General features: G+C 39.5%; 1 protein-coding gene across 2 annotated transcripts in view; it reads right to left on the bottom strand.

Moving 5' to 3' along the window:
• FBXO42 (F-box protein 42) overlaps positions 1 to 15,867 on the bottom strand; it is an 88,019-nt gene that overhangs the window by 32,582 nt on the left and 39,570 nt on the right. For both annotated transcript variants that reach the window (XM_070602000.1, XM_070602004.1), the window contains 3 exons: positions 15,138 to 15,404; positions 11,077 to 11,193; positions 2,471 to 2,605 (listed from right to left, as the gene is read on the bottom strand). In XM_070602000.1, coding sequence (XP_070458101.1) covers positions 2,471 to 2,605; positions 11,077 to 11,193; positions 15,138 to 15,387 — 502 coding nt within the window. In that variant the 5' untranslated portion in view covers positions 15,388 to 15,404. The remainder of the gene's footprint in view (positions 1 to 2,470; positions 2,606 to 11,076; positions 11,194 to 15,137; positions 15,405 to 15,867) is intronic.

Here is a 15,867-nt window from a genome sequence, read left to right as displayed (position 1 = left end):
ATGATAGAAGGAGACATCATACCTGGCACCAAAGGATGGTGGGTAGCACCCTCCCCTCAGCCACCCTCCAACCGACCCACATCTGTGCACTACAATGGGTGAATCAGGCACACCAAGACATATCAACAACTGCGTTCTGTTCAGAAAGACTCAGCGGTGTTTCAGTTAGGAAGCAGTTTTGGTTGGGACTCATGACAGCAAACAGAAACGTTTCCTCAGGCAATCTTCCCACGGGATTTCTGCCTAAATGAGAATCTCATAGGACTTTTTATTAAACTATTGTTTGTTTGTTTTATTAAAAAGTAGACATTTCAAAAAGTTCAGTTTTTCCCCTCTAAAACTAGGCTCTAATTGCAGATTAGAGTAAAGCAGCAACTAGATTCTTTGAGACACTGTTAGAAAATTACTTTAAACATTCAGGAGCTTATGTTTTAAAAAAGGGAACAGTCTAACATTGTATTTGTAAAATACACTGTTTTTCTCTGATACTTCTACCCTGGGGATTTCAAAACACTCTTCAAACTTAGTGGTTTAAAAAAAAAAAAAATCCCATGTCCATCTTACAGAAGAAATGGGAAAAATAAGGAAAGTAGTTGGCAACAGGCTACGAAGGCCCCCAAGTCCAGAGGTCTACTTCTACAAGAAAGAGAAACACTCATGCCACATTATCAAAGGCATAAAACTTGGTTACAAAATAGAGAAAGGAAATATTAGTATTTCATGATTGCGACAATCAAAGCTGCTCTGAAATTGGGCCTGGACACCAAGTAGAGTGGCAATAGGATGCTTAAGCTGAAAAGATGCTCTACATTTTAGAATCTGTGATTCTAAATATTAATCAATATTGCATTACGTCCAATAGTGAAGAAATGGCTAGAAAAGGGAACTCTCTGAAGTGTAAAATTCTGAGAGTACTAAAATAAAACTAACCTTCAAAATTTTTAGAAGATTAACACTATTTCATCTTTCCAATAATTTTAATAAAGAACTTCATCTATACAAAACCCAGCCCCACTTGTAAGCATCCAGTGTCAGTATGCTCCTCTCTCCTATATTTGCCTATTGCAGGGGGAAGAGACAGGAGCTTACAGCTTTGGGGAAGCAAAACGTAGCTTCTTCTCATAAAAAGGTTTTAAGCCACTGGCCTAGACATTCATAGCAGTTGTCATAAAAATTAAGGGAGGGGCCGGCTCCGTGGCCGAGTGGTTAAGTTCGAGCGCTCCACTGCGGCGGCCCAGGGTTCGGATCCTGGGCGCGGACATGGCACTGCTCGTCAGGCCACGTTGAGGCGGCGTCCCACATCCCACATCTAGAAGGACCTGCAACTAAGATATACAACTATGTAAAGAGGGGTTTAGGGGCATAAGGCAGAAAAAAAAAAAAAAGAAGATGGCAACAGTTGTTAGCTCAGGTGCCAATCTTTAAAAAAAAGAAAAATTAAGGGAAACATAAACTAGCCTTCCCAATCCATTTAAAAATAGAATCTAGTCCTACTCTGTTATTTCTCCCAGAGAGATGCAGTCACTTGTTCATAGTCACATGGAGAACTGGTGATTACGCCAGGAAATGAAACCCATGTCTCCTCACTCTTAGTCTGGTACCCTTTCTAATATACCATGTTGCCTCCCATTTAGTAATCAAAGTAGCAGTAAATCAAGACCTAAAGAAGTAAGGAATCTGCCTAAGAAAAACCAGAGTCTCCTTAGTCCTAGAATGAATTCTAACCTTGAAAAGCAAATGAAGAATGTTTGAGAAAAGCTTGCCACCAAATCTAGCAGAATACTTTATACCTGGTACTCTGTTTCTCTATCACGCTAGCTCCTCCAATCTTATAACTGTGCCTTTTCAAATTGTCCTGCTTCATGAGTACAAAAACAATTGTGTTCTTATTCCCCCCCCCCCCCCCCAGAAAGGTTAGGTCAGAAAGGAGAAAATAATCTAGTTTCTTTCTTGCAGCATTTTGGCATACTGGGACTGTGCAGGAATGTACCTACTTGTCGAATATTCCCACACTCCTGAGTCGTTAACAGTAACCAGCAGAGGCATGTTCCACACACTCCCCAAATATCTGAGCTGGCAACAACAAAAGATATTCAGAGATCTTAGCCCTGGGACAATAGCTTCTGTCAGTCAACTACAGTTCTCACGACTCTGTGTTTCTGCTCTTACTTCAACTTCATACCAGAGAGCATATTACACCTGTGCAAGTGCTTGAGAAATCACACAAACGAATTCGCACATTAGCACAATTTTGGCAGGGCACCTATACTAATAAAAATGTATAAATTTTTTTAAAAAAATTCAACTACCTTACACAAGCATATTACTCTTAGCATTTACACAGATTTGACAAAGGACCTGGGACCCCAATAACTCTTCCTCAAGACCAATACCAAAAAGGATCAGGTGGAGTTTCCATGCAAAGGGAGTTACCCAGTAAGAAGGCAAAGATGAGCATTTTCTCTCTTACCTGAAGCCAAAGGTCGGATCCACTCTTTGCTATTTAGGTCAAGTCTCCAGAGGTCATTAAAGGCGGCATTGCAGCTGCTCTGGGTACAGCCTCCAAATACGTACATAGACTGATTAGCATCATAGTAGCATGCACCTAGAAAGAACACAGTAAATTAATAACTGATGTCTAATTCTGAAGTCCCTCTAACACCTTAACCAAGGCCCATATCTTTCAAAGATCAATTTTCACACATTTTGCAACTCTGTTCCCAGGTAGCAACCTTCTATAATCAGGCTCTTGTTTTCAGGTTGGTCAGTATCACACTAACCTTTAAATAAGGCCCAGAGAAAAGCTATGGAAATCTTATTTCTGAGCACACTAAGCAAACTGACAATGATGCCATTAAATAAGACAATGTAATTCCAGCATGAGCATACAAGATTCATATTAAGGGTGCTCAATGAGTGAAATTTCAGAGCAGCTGCATAATTAATCTAAATCTGCAGCATAATCCTCCAGGGCTAGGCAAAAGATAGTCAGTGCTAACAGATGTACTCTGTCCCCATTTCTCTCCTCCAGTCCTTCACTTATTGCTTTTGCTTTCAAATGAAACCTGGAACACAAACCAATAAACAAATCTTTATATGAAAGAGAACGACAGAAAACAATTTTAATCAATCCCAGTAAGTAACCACACATAAAGACCAATGTAGCTTGGGGATCGCAAAAGTAGGATGGTCTCAAAACAACTGAGAGAAAAAGCATGAAAGTCATTAAGCCCCTAGATGTATAAAAAAACCCACCAAGGCAGGCTGGTTGACGTGGAATAGAAAACCAACGCAGCAAGGACTATTTACAAAGCACCAAGGTCTCTGAGAAGAGCCTTTTAAATTAGATGATTATATACACTTCATGAATGGCCACCATTCCAAAGAAAAGAGGCAATGACTGTGAGAGGGGCTGTTCTCTAAAACTAGAAAGACCAGCGTCAGAGTCTAACGAGAGGCATGAGAGCTAAGCTCTGGACCTTGCTTCTCACTGGAAAGCTCATTTAGTCTTTCTTTTGGAAAAGATGACCACATTCCTTACAGTCCTACATTTCCCAAGTTGGATCTCAGGAAGAGAGCTGAGCAAAACTTTCCTTTCCATTGTTTTCACGCATACCAGCAAGGAAAAAAGACCTCTCAATGTTCACGTGAAACTATGCTAGAAGAGTTAAGCGTCACATAAAAAGAAAGGGAAAGGGAAAAGAAATTAGGAGATCCAACCCACTAGTGCAGGGTTTCAGTGACCATCCAGCTTATTTGTAGGTCTAGTTCAGTTCAGCACACCACTGTTTTTAAGATCTCTTCTGAAATCTGGCACCACTTACTCAAGTTCAGGAAAAGGGAAATGCCACTGCTATAATTACCTCTGTGAGATATACTAACTCTGGGAATAAACCTCTTTTTCCCCCCCTTAACTCAGCCCATCTGATTGGCCCTTTAAGGAATCTACACTAGGGAGGCCAAGTTAGAAAATCAGATGAGTTAAGAGGTAATAAAAGCAGTGTGTTTAATCACTTGACCCAGGAATCTCAGTCAGTAGGAGTAAATCCAAATCATCTGACCTGTGACACTGCAGTAATGGAGCTGCAGACTTGTCAAATTAACAAAGAAATTAAAGAAACTAGAGATGTGAAGAAATGAAATATCCTCTAATCATCAATAGGTTCACAACTGCAAAATACTAAATACATTCCCAGAACTCAGACATGCTACAATGGTATATGAAGATTTAAATGATCTTACATCTTCCACTTTCTTTGCCTTTGAAAATAACTTCTAATCTATATGTAAATCAGTTTTTTAATCCACAGCCCAATAAGAATGGTTAAGAATTGCAAATAACAAAGGATCGAGTTAGACAACATTAGTTAAACAAAAAGGAAAATTACTGAAGTCACATTTTAACCTCCACTACAGGAGGTGAGCTTCAGATATGCTGGTCTTCTCATACCTTTCTTGAACTAGGTACTACAACAAAGGGGACAATTTTGAAGTGAACCAACTGATGCCAACTCATAAAAGAATATTCTTTCCCTCTTGATAATCCATATCACCAGAACAGAAATTAGCAACGTCCTATGGCTTCTGAAACCTTAATTTGTGTACATTATAACAATGTTTAATAAGACAAGTCCATGATTTCCCAACTAAAAGAGTCAAAGGCTCATTCATGCCTCACCATTCCTCGAAGATCAACTCTCGCCAGCTGCTTCCTTTGTGCAGCAAAAGAGCACAGTGCCTTTCTTTCTCAAAGAGGCAGCAAACATGCTGCTTCTCTATTTGGAGTGAAAACCCAGCCAGCAGCTGGGCCCCAGGAGGTCCTTACCACGTGTATTTTAATCCCATACTAAAATAAGACAGTCGGCATTTTCCTGCTTCTCTTTGAGCAAACAAAGGTTTCTGGAAGAGGAAGGTACAGCCCAAACTATGCAAAGCTAATGGAAACTGAAATGACCAGTTTCACATACTGTATTTTCAATGTCCAGCAGTCAATTATCAACGACACTTGGAGAGGAAGGGAGTCAACTGAGGCAGCTATGTTGAGAACTCAGATAAAACGCAATGAGAAAACCATCAATAACACACTCAAATATTTTAAGCATCTTACTGAACTTTGTCTATTTTTATTTAAGATACCTCCACGCTGGTATGGGTGGGGATGGGGGGACTCAACAACTTCAATAGGCCTTTTAGAAGAAATTAAGAATTTAAGCAAATACCAGTGCTCAAGTAGTCATTTCCCTTTTACCAAAGTTCTCCACCCAAAGAGGTTTCCCTTTCAGAATATTTAGACCATTGGAATGTACTATAAAAAAGTAACAGTTCAGAGTACAGTATGAATACTCTACTAAGAAATAACATGGAGAAGGTTTATTACAACTACTAGATTTTTTCAAATTTTCTCAAATGTGCTTGACTGCTCCATGAACAACTAGTGCAAGAGATACTGGTTAATATCTAATAATCCCTATTAAAAGACAAGTCAAATATTCACAATTACGCACACAGCAAGCAAATGGCCCTTTAACATTCTGAATACTTCCCTACGGTATTATAATCCTCTTGAGTGTAAGGTCTTCCAGTTGTTTCATATTTTCTGTGGTGCCTGTAGTCACTCAATAAATGTTCACTGAACTCTTTTGCACTTTCAGATGTTAAATACTCTTTTGTTTCCCCACTGTTCTCCAGGGAAAGGTCCTGAGGCATTTATCCCATACTTCAAGAGACTATGCTGTCATGTGTCTTACATCCACAAGCCAGGACATATTTGATAAGGCCTGTAATTACATAACTATGGAACAAGCAAGGTTGGTTATCTAGTCCAGGCCTGCTGGCTACTGCAGAAGCACGATTAGCTTGCATGTGGGATGACCTGACCATATTTGGAGCCTGAACACTAAAATGTTTTTCAAAGCATGATGCTGGGGACTCACCAGACCCCTCCGTCAATCTGAAAAGGACATCCTACAATCTGAAAAGGATATCCTATGTTAATCAAGGCTTGCATAATTGGTCATGCACAAACTCACCAAAAACTAGGGCTACTGGCTTCATTTTACTTCCCCTGCCTTTTTTGTCCCAGACTTTTACATAGGCAAGAACCCATACTGCTCAATGTTTGTTAAACTTAATTCCACAGAATTTAATAGATATCAACTCTGACCAGGTGTTATGAAAGGTGCACAGACGTCTAGGACACGGAACCTGCCTGTCCTCAAGCCGACAACAACCTTGTGGAGGAGGCATCACCATCATCTTATCATTTTTCAGTTTAAAACATGTTTTTTAAAGCGTTTCCTCAATTAAATTTCCTAGCAATCTTGTGGTATAAACGGAATTTGTCACACACATTTTACAGATGAGGAAATTTGGGTTACAGAAGTCAAGGAACTTGCTTCCCAAGTCTAAAATTGTTCTTCTGCACGCAGCTTCTCTTAAACAGACAATTATGGTAAAAGACAGGTGGCAATAAACCGTCAGAGGAAGGTATGAAGAGTCTCTCAGGGGAGTGCAAGCAGAGGAAGAAGAGCTTAATCTCCATGGTGGGGAATTTGAGAGGAGTTTGTGAAAAAGGTAGCTTTTGGCTTTGTCTCTGAGATGGGTTTTGGAGGACAGGACATTTTCAATCAATTAACAAGGGGTGAACAATTCTAGGGATGGAAAAAAATGGGAGGGAAGCAGAGAATGAAATCCGGGCATCCAAGCAAAGCTGTGAAGTGGAGAAGTTTAAAACACAACAAGAAGCCTCGTGTGGGTGGAGCCTGGCTGTGTGAGGATGAGGCAGTGAGTCAGGCTGAAGGGCGAGCTAGGGCCTTGAAAGCCAGATGGACTGGTAACTTCTACAAGCAGTGCAGAAAGGCTGAGCCTTTTGGCAGAAGAACGACATGGCTGGTTTTACGTTTCAGACTTGCGATGTTCCCTGACAGGGGCTCCCGTCATTTTGGAAGATCACAATTCTTTATGTGTAGAATCATCCCATTCACTGCAGGACATTGAGCATACTTGGTCCTTGCCTACTAAATGCTTGTAGTGCTTTCCAGTCAAGATATCTAACAATGACCTTACCCATTTCCAAAGGCCCCAGTTTTAGAGATGGTTGCCACCAGTGTCTATTCCAGGTTCAGATGAAGAGAGAGGACAAGCAAGAAGACCATTTAGGAAAGATTCAGGAAAGACTGAATGATTAGATCCTAAGTGTGAGTAATGGGGAAAAACAGGAAAGATATGAGAGAGATTGCAGAGATGGAATAGAATCAATAGGATTTGACTTTTGTTGTTGAGGGAAGGATAGGAATTGAGGATGAATCCAAGATTTTAAGCTTATGTAACTGAGAGAATGATAATGCCATTAGGGAGAGGAGAAAATCTGGGGGGAAGTGAATTCCACTTTTAGCTGACTAAATATGAAACATCTGTGTATCTCTATGGCAATATGAGCAAAGAATTAAAAATGTCAATTTAGACCTTAACATGAGTCAGGAATAAGAAACAAAATTGAGCCCAAGAGAGAAATATACATAGGAAGAGGAAAGAAATTAAAGGAATTCTTTGCTTTCAACCTATTTTGAAAACTGCCCACTTCCCTGTAATTGTCTGCTTCAGTGTGCCACTTAGATAGCATTCAGAGACAGACAGAAGGAAACAATGTGGGACAGACCAAAAGAGACAATGAGACACAGAAACACCTTTTAAAACAATCCATGACAACTTTTCTTGGATTTCAAGTGAAGATATGAAAAAAACTTTTGAATAAAAACAACTATCAGAACCCACCAACCTCTGAACTTCTGTGAGCTGATTCACTGTACTATTCCTTTCCACTCCCCCTTCAAACAATTGCCTCTATTTTGTGGTAATACTCTTTCCAAACGCTAGTTAAACAAAAAATATTTTTTTTCCTCTCTCATCACAAAACTGAACTATTGCTATGATAATTATTCACCTCTGAATATTTCCTATTCTCGTTTCTATTTTATCCAGATTCATTTAATTTTCCTCATTTAGGGCTCCAAAACTACTCGTTTCAAAAAACCATCAAAAAAACCCAGTCTTCATTAGAATGACAAAAATAACTAAAACTAATAGTAACAAATGTTGGAGAGGTTGTGGAGAAAAAGGAACCCTCATACACTTCTGGTGGGAATGCAACCTGGTGCAGCCACTATGGAAAACAGTATGGAGATTCCTCAAAAAATTAAAAATAGAACTACCATACGACCCAGCCATCCCACTACTGCATATCTATCCAAAGAGCTTGAAGTCAGCAGTTCCAAACATCCCATGCACCCCAATGTTCATTGCAGCATGATTTACAATAGCCAAGACGTGGAAGCAACCTAAGTGCCCATCAACAGATGACTGGATAAAGATGTGGTATATATACACAATGGAATACTATTCAGCTGTAAAAAAAGAACAAAATCATCCCATTTGCAACAACATGGATGGAACTTGAGGGAATTATGTTAAGTGAAATAAGCCAGATAGAGAAAGACAATCTCTGTATGACTCCACTCATATGAGGAATTTAAAAAGGTAGACAAAGAGAACAGATTAGTGGCTACCAGGGGAAAGGGGGCGTGGGGGCGTGGGCACAAAGGGTGAAGGGGTGCACCTACAACACGACTGACAGACAACAATGTACAAGTGAAATTTCACAAGACTGTAACCCATCATTAACTCAATAAAACATTTAAAAAACAAAACAAAACAAAAACCCAGTCTTCAGCCTTTAGAAACCGTGTCTCTATTTCTTATTCCAATTATCTACAGGTAATTGAGTCACCCCTCTCTCAACAATAAATACTGGGCCTAACACAGATCCTCCTGTACTTTCATTAAATATTCTCAGGAAGGATTCATTTACAGTTTATTGCAGCAACTGTCAAAGTGTGGTCTGTGGACTCCTGAAAACATCTGTGACCCTTTCAAAACTATTTTTACAACAATAACAATAATGAGGAGGATGAGGAGAAGGGCGATAAGAAGGAGAAGTAATTAACTGCCCTTTTCAGTGTGTTGACATTTGCACTAACAGCACAAAAGCAATGCTGGCTAAAACTGCTGCAGCCTGTGCATGAATCAAGGCAGGGGCACTCCACTATTGCAGAGATCACTATATTCTTCACTGTCACCCACTCACCATCTAAAATAAACAAACAAAGCCTGTTCTGACTTCACAGACCCCCAAAAGGGTCTCATAGACGCCCTGCTCCCCAGAGGTCCAGGAATCCCACTTTGAGATCCACCGCTCTAGAGAGTTGACAACAGCACAAGTAAAAATAGCTCCTTGAGAGAAATGAAAACACAGCAATAGTTTGGCCTGTTCCTTTGATCTATTTTGATCCAATTAAAAGACAAGACTTGTAATTACAAAGAGTTGTAATTATTTACTAAACTCTCTTCTGGATAGGAGAGTATAACTTATGGTCTGGGGCAGCCTCCGAGATGGCCTCCAATGATCCTCACTTCCTGGCATTTACACCCTTGGTCAATCCGTGTGTGACCAAGAGAACACAGCAGAAAAGACGGCATTCACTTCAGAGGTTAGGTTGTAAAAGACACCATGGCTTCCATCTTGGTGTGCGTCTCTTTCTCAGATTATTCGTTCTGTGGGCAGCCAGCTGCCAAGCTGTGAGCAGCTCTATGGAGAGGTCCATGTAGTAAGAAACTAAAGCCTCCTGTCAACAGTTCCTGGAGTGAGCTTGGAAGCAGACCCTCCAAGCCCCAGTCAAACCTTGTCAGCCCTCACTGACTGACTCACTGCCACCTCATGAGAGACCCTGAGCCAGAACTTTCCAGCTAAGCCACTCCCAAATTCCTGACCCTCAGGAACTTTGTGAGATACTCGATGTTGTTTTAAGCTGCTAAGTTTTCAGGTAATTTTTATGCAACATGGATAACTAATACACTCTCCTTACCCTCAAGAGTTCAAAATATAGTTAAAAGAAAAAAAGACACATACGCATAAGCTAACAATGAAAGACAATGTGAGTTCAGTGCCAAATTAATATTCCAGACAACAACATAAGCTCAGAACAGGAACGTTTCTTCTGTGGGCTAGAGTTGAGAAAAGATTTTGTGAAGGAGCTAGAACTTCAACTGAGTCTTCAAGGAGAGGCAGGCTTCAGCTAAGTGGATGGGAATACTCCAGGGAGAAAGAAACAAATACGGCAAAATGACAGCTTGAAAAAAGAGAGCTCTTGGAAAAAGTTGGGAGATCAAGTGGTAAATTTAGACATAGGTCAAATTAAAGAGGGCTTTGAACATAAACTAAGTTTAGCTTTTATCTTGTAGGCAACAGACAGGCACTGAAGGTTTTTGAACAGGGAAATAATATAATGAAAGCAGTAATTATGAGAACTCTCTAACAGGCCCCTCCTCCCCGCAGTGAGCTTTCTTTATGCAGCACTATTAATGGCCTTTACCGGCCTAAGATATGCCACATCTCAACCTCACTTTGATGGAGGGATATGAATCACTAATAGAATAAAATGGTGTCTACAAAAATCAATTAACATGGAGAGTTAGTTCTAGAATAATTCAAAAACCCTAAATTATGTCTATTTGCCAGAACGTTTTATTTATAATTTTACTATTTAAATTTGAATTTTATAATCAATACCCTTTAGGTTCAAAATTTTTGTGTGATCCCAGTCAAATTCAGTGTTTGCTGAACATATAGTATGTTCAAATAAAGACTTATTGTTAAGACTTCGTGCTAAACTCTGGCTACTCCCTAAGCAGGATCTTAGAAATACCCTCATGTACACCTTTCCCTTGTTGTCCTCTTACATGTCAGATGTTTAAAAGTCTAATCAGCATAACACCTTGACCTCTTTGGAGCAGAGATATGAAAATCCAATGAAAAATTCAATGAAAAAGCAGAATATAAAATTAGAGTGCCTACAATGTATTCAGGCTCATGCTCTTCCCTAATTCTGACTGTAAAACTAATATAAACCCTCATTTTACACTCTCTTCATTAAAAAATCACATAATATCCATGCCTCCAAAGTAGTTTTTGGAAACATGACCGCAGGCAGGGTGTGATCCGCTTTCACGGTAAACACTTACTGTGTGAGAACCGCTGGGTGATCGGGGTTCCAGGATAAGGGTAAGTCCGACTCTCCCACTGAATGTTTCCTTCCTGGACAGCCTTTATGAAACCATGGTAACACTGGTGGGCTACACCTAAAGACAAAAATAACACATGCCTCAGCCGGAACATTTCACTTGTAAATCAAATTAGTAAAACTGCGTCTATTAACTGTCTTATCATTTTTATAAGACACAGCTTCTTTGAGGAACTCCAAATTTCTTTGATTTTTCATTCAAAGAAAGAAAATCACAGAATCTCCAAACTGGAAGATCCAATCGTCTCACTTTACCAAGGCTGGGTAAGGTTAAGTGACTCACTCAAGGTCACCAAATTAGCTCACACTGTAACTCTGCTCCCCTTGCTGTCACAACCATGAGGCAACACATCAAAATACCTGGGATTATTCACTCCAAGGCAAAGGAGCTGGGGGATAATTCAGCTTTGTGAGAAAGAGTACGCAGATCAGCGTCTGGAATATGACAGGCGTTTAGTAAATACCTATGGTTAGACCATAGCAATCAAGCATTCTCCATCTTAAATAAGGAGATAGTAGCTGACAATGGATTATGAAATGATGAAATTATAACTAAAGAAAGCTGTTTTAAAAAGAGAGCTTTTACTATAATGGGGTTCCATGTCATTATACATTTGTCTAAACCCACAGAATGTATACTAAGTGTGAAGCCTAATGTAAACTATGGACTTTGGGGGATAACGATGTGTCAGCTGTAATAAATGTACCACTCTGGTGGAGAATGTTCATAGTAGGGGAGGCTGTGCACATGTGGGGGCAGGGGTTATATATGAAATCTCTGAACCTTCTGTTCAATTGGCTATAAACCTAAAACTGCTCTAAAAAATAAACTCTGATAAAAAAACAGTGAGAGGCTGGCCCCCTGGCCTAGTGGTTAAGTTCAACAAGCTCCACTTCGGTGGCCCAGGTTTAGTTCTCGGGCACGGACCTACAACACTCGTCAGCAACCATGCTGTGGCAGCGACCCACATACAAAACAGAGGAAGACTGGCAACAGATCTTAGCTCAGGGCATATCTTCCTCAGGAAAAAAAAAAAAAAAGAGAGAGCTTCATGTTTCTGGAACAATCTATTTTTCTAACACAAGAAATGACCATTTCAAAGAGCAACATTTTGAATGAAGAGTACAACCAATTATGTTACATTTTCAAAGAATGTATCATTCTTGAATTTATGCTACCTTAGTGTATCCTTAAGCAGGATCACAGTACTTATACATTTTTTCCAATGATGATCATCATCTCTTGGTTGAACTCACAGTTAAGAACGGGAACATTAAAAAGACATGGCCATTTTTAATGTGCGACACCACTGCCAACTATATACACTGGTGAAGAAAGTAACAGATTTGCAAATCTTTTAAAAAATTAATTAATTCTATTGAAGGATAGTTGACATTCAATATTATATTAGTTTCAGGTGTACAACATAGCAATTCAACATTTGCATACATTATGAAATGACCACCACAAGTCTAGTAACCATTTGTTACCATACAAAGTTACTACAATATAACTGCCTATATTCCGCATGCTTTACATTACATCTTGTGAATTATTTTGTAAGTGGAAGTTTGTACTATTTAATCCCTTCACCTACTTCATCCATCCTCCATCCCTCTCCCCTCTGGTGACCACCCAATGTGTTCTTTGTATCTATGAATTTGTTTCTGTTTTATTTTGTTTGTTTAGTTTGCTTTTTAGATTCCACATATAAGTGAAATCATACAGTATATCTTTCTCTAACTGATTTCACTTAGCGTAATACCCTCTAGGGCCCATCCATATTGCCATAAACAGCAAGATTTCATTTTTTATGGCTGAGTAATATTCCATTGTGTATATACACACACTACATCTTCCTTATCCATTCATCTATCGATGGACACTTAGGTTGCTTCCATACCTTGGCTACTGTAAATAATGCTGCAATGAACATAGGGGCGCAGGTATCTTTTCAAATTAGTGTTTTCCTTTTCTTTGGATAAATACTCAAAAGTGGAACTGCTGGACTGTATGGTAGTTCTATTTTTAATTTTTTCAGGAACCTCCATACAGATTTGCAAATATTGAACTGAGGTAAGGCAATAATGAATAAAAGACAGATACATAATGATTGAGAGGGCAAAAAAAAAAGCTGTCTTGGCAGTTACCTCCCCCAAAAGATCTAAGACTGTGAGTACTAGGTTAGGGTTCCTCTCTCTTAAGAAAAAGATCAAAATCATAAGAACAGCAAATAAAACCTAAGAATAAATTCACATATTTGATTAGATCACAGTCCCTCACCTGTGATTCTTCCACCTCTGTTTTAGAGGTTAAACCATCTATTTCCACAGTGTGGGGAGCCAATCTCTCCTGAAGAGACCATTACCTCTGCAAACAGAAGCAGGCTGTGCACACCAGTATTAGCAGTTGTGAGCAGATGAGCACAGGGCCCAGCGAACAGTTTCAACACAGATGGTCCTCAGCTCTCCAGGCTGGACTCTAGGGAACTGACAATGAACCCACTCCCCTTGAGAACCACCCCAATGCAAGGAAAAGATTTTAAGATTGATTCTGAACTCAAGTTTTTTCTCTCTTATCTCTGGTTCCCTTATTCCCACCAGGAAAGAACAAATTGATACAACCCTTGCTTTGATCAAAGATTATTCAACCATTCAAAAAATGGGCTCTTTCCACCTAAAATGGAATGAAGCCAAATAACTTCTATCTATTAATTAAAAATACAGCACAGCTGGGGCTGGCCAGGTGGCATAGTGGTTAAATTCACATGCTCTGCTTCAGTGGCCTGCAGTTCATGAGTTTGGATCCCGGGCACAGACCTACACATCACTCATCAAGCCATGTTGTGGTGGCATACCACATATTAAAAAAAAAATAAAGGAAGACCAGCATGGATATTAGCTCAGCAATATCTTCCTCAAGCAAAAAGAGGAGGACTGGCAACAGATGTTAGCTCAGGGCCAATCTTCCTCACACACACAAAAAACAACAAAAAATCCCAGCACAGCTAGTAATCTCAACATTTAGCAGAAGTTGAAATCTTGATTAGAAAATGAATGGCAACAAAGAAGAAACTTATTTTAAAAAGTAAAAGATAGGGGCCAGAAAAATGGCATAGTGGTTAAGTTTGCATGCTGTGCTTTGGCAGCCTGGGGTCCGCGGGTTTGGATCCTGGGCGTGGACCTACACATCACTCATCAAGCCATGCTGTGGCAGCGTCCCACATACAAAATAGAGGAATATTGGCCCAAATGTTAGCCCAGCAACAATCTTCCTCAAGCAAAAAGAGGAGGATTGGCAACAGATGTTAGCTCAGTGCCAGACTTCCTCACCAAAAAAAAAATAAGGAAAGAAAGAAAGAAAAGAAAGTAAAAAAGTAAAAGATATGTAAAAGTAAAAGATACAAAGCCTGTGATGCTTAGAGATAAAATCAAGTAGCAAATGCTTTCTCAACCCCCTCATTTGCCACAATTAGTTGCTTTACAATATGGTATCCTCATAAAGAACATGGACTCTAAAGCCAGACTGCTTGAATGTGAATCTTTGATTTTCCATTTACTACCTGTGTGACCTTGGGTAAGTTACTTAACTGTCCCTCACTCAGTTTCTTCATCTATTCATAGTTTGCTGAAGATTGTAAAGCAGTTACAATAGTGCCTGACAATGGTATGAACTATATTAATGTTAGCTATTACTGTTATCCCATATTCATCTCTACTTTGCCTATTCAAGAACAAGAGAATTTACCAGATCAACTCTAATATGCTCAAAAATGACTCCTCCTTTTAAAACTGCAAATTGGGTTAAGTACTACAGCATTCAAGCTATTCATAAAACTAACCAGGACAAAGAGAAAGAAAAATGTACGGTCTTGTCTAACACTAAATTTTAGAAGCACAATAAATTTAAGGAAGAAAACAGAAAATGAAATTGGAGTTTAAAAATAAATCACTCAAACAAATTTTAAATCAATCGATCCATCTTTCCACTTTGCACAGTACCTTTGATAAGTCGATACCACTGTTTGCAGACAAGGGCTGCAGTTTTGTGTTCCTGGTACGGTGAAAGAAAGGACAGGATATACTCCAAAACCTCTTCTGGCAGTTCAGACATGGACCTATTATGTCTAGTCTCCTCAACCTCCAATACTGGGTGGGGCTCCTCATCTTGCTCCATTGTCCCTTCCAACACAGTTTCTTCTTGGTCCACAGCCATGAAACTGTCATCTTCACTGTCTGAGGAGCTGGCCATGACATTCCACTTGATAGCTACAGTGGGAAAGAAACAAACATCAGCATACATTGTCAGAAGCTCTGAAATAATGCAGGCATGTGCATACACGCTGTTCATTTCTTTTAGACCCTCAATATGAAATCTGTTCTTCAGCACTTTCCCACACTAGTTTTCAGCCACCTTAATTTGATAGGTGCAGCTCAAATACCAAGCCCATCCCAAATATCTAACAAATTCCTAAAAGCTTTTGATTGTATTTTTTTCTTTCCACTGAAAACCAGAATGATAGCCAGGTTCTGGGATTACCATAAAACCAGAAAACTTATTCTCTAACAATTCCTCTAACTCAAGGATCTGACTGAGTAGTCGATGTCGAAGGGAATAACAACTAGCCTCCCTTGGTCAGTAGCATGATTCAAGACCTCCAACTTAGAAGGAAAAACCGTAGGTCCTACAAAGAACAATAAGAATACTCTGAAGATGTGGGTTAAGAAGTAA

The sequence above is a fragment of the Equus przewalskii genome, chromosome 2 (genome assembly GCF_037783145.1).
Source record: "Equus przewalskii isolate Varuska chromosome 2, EquPr2, whole genome shotgun sequence".
NCBI classification, from domain to species: domain Eukaryota; kingdom Metazoa; phylum Chordata; class Mammalia; order Perissodactyla; family Equidae; genus Equus; species Equus przewalskii.
This window is presented reverse-complemented; position numbering and strand designations above follow the sequence as displayed.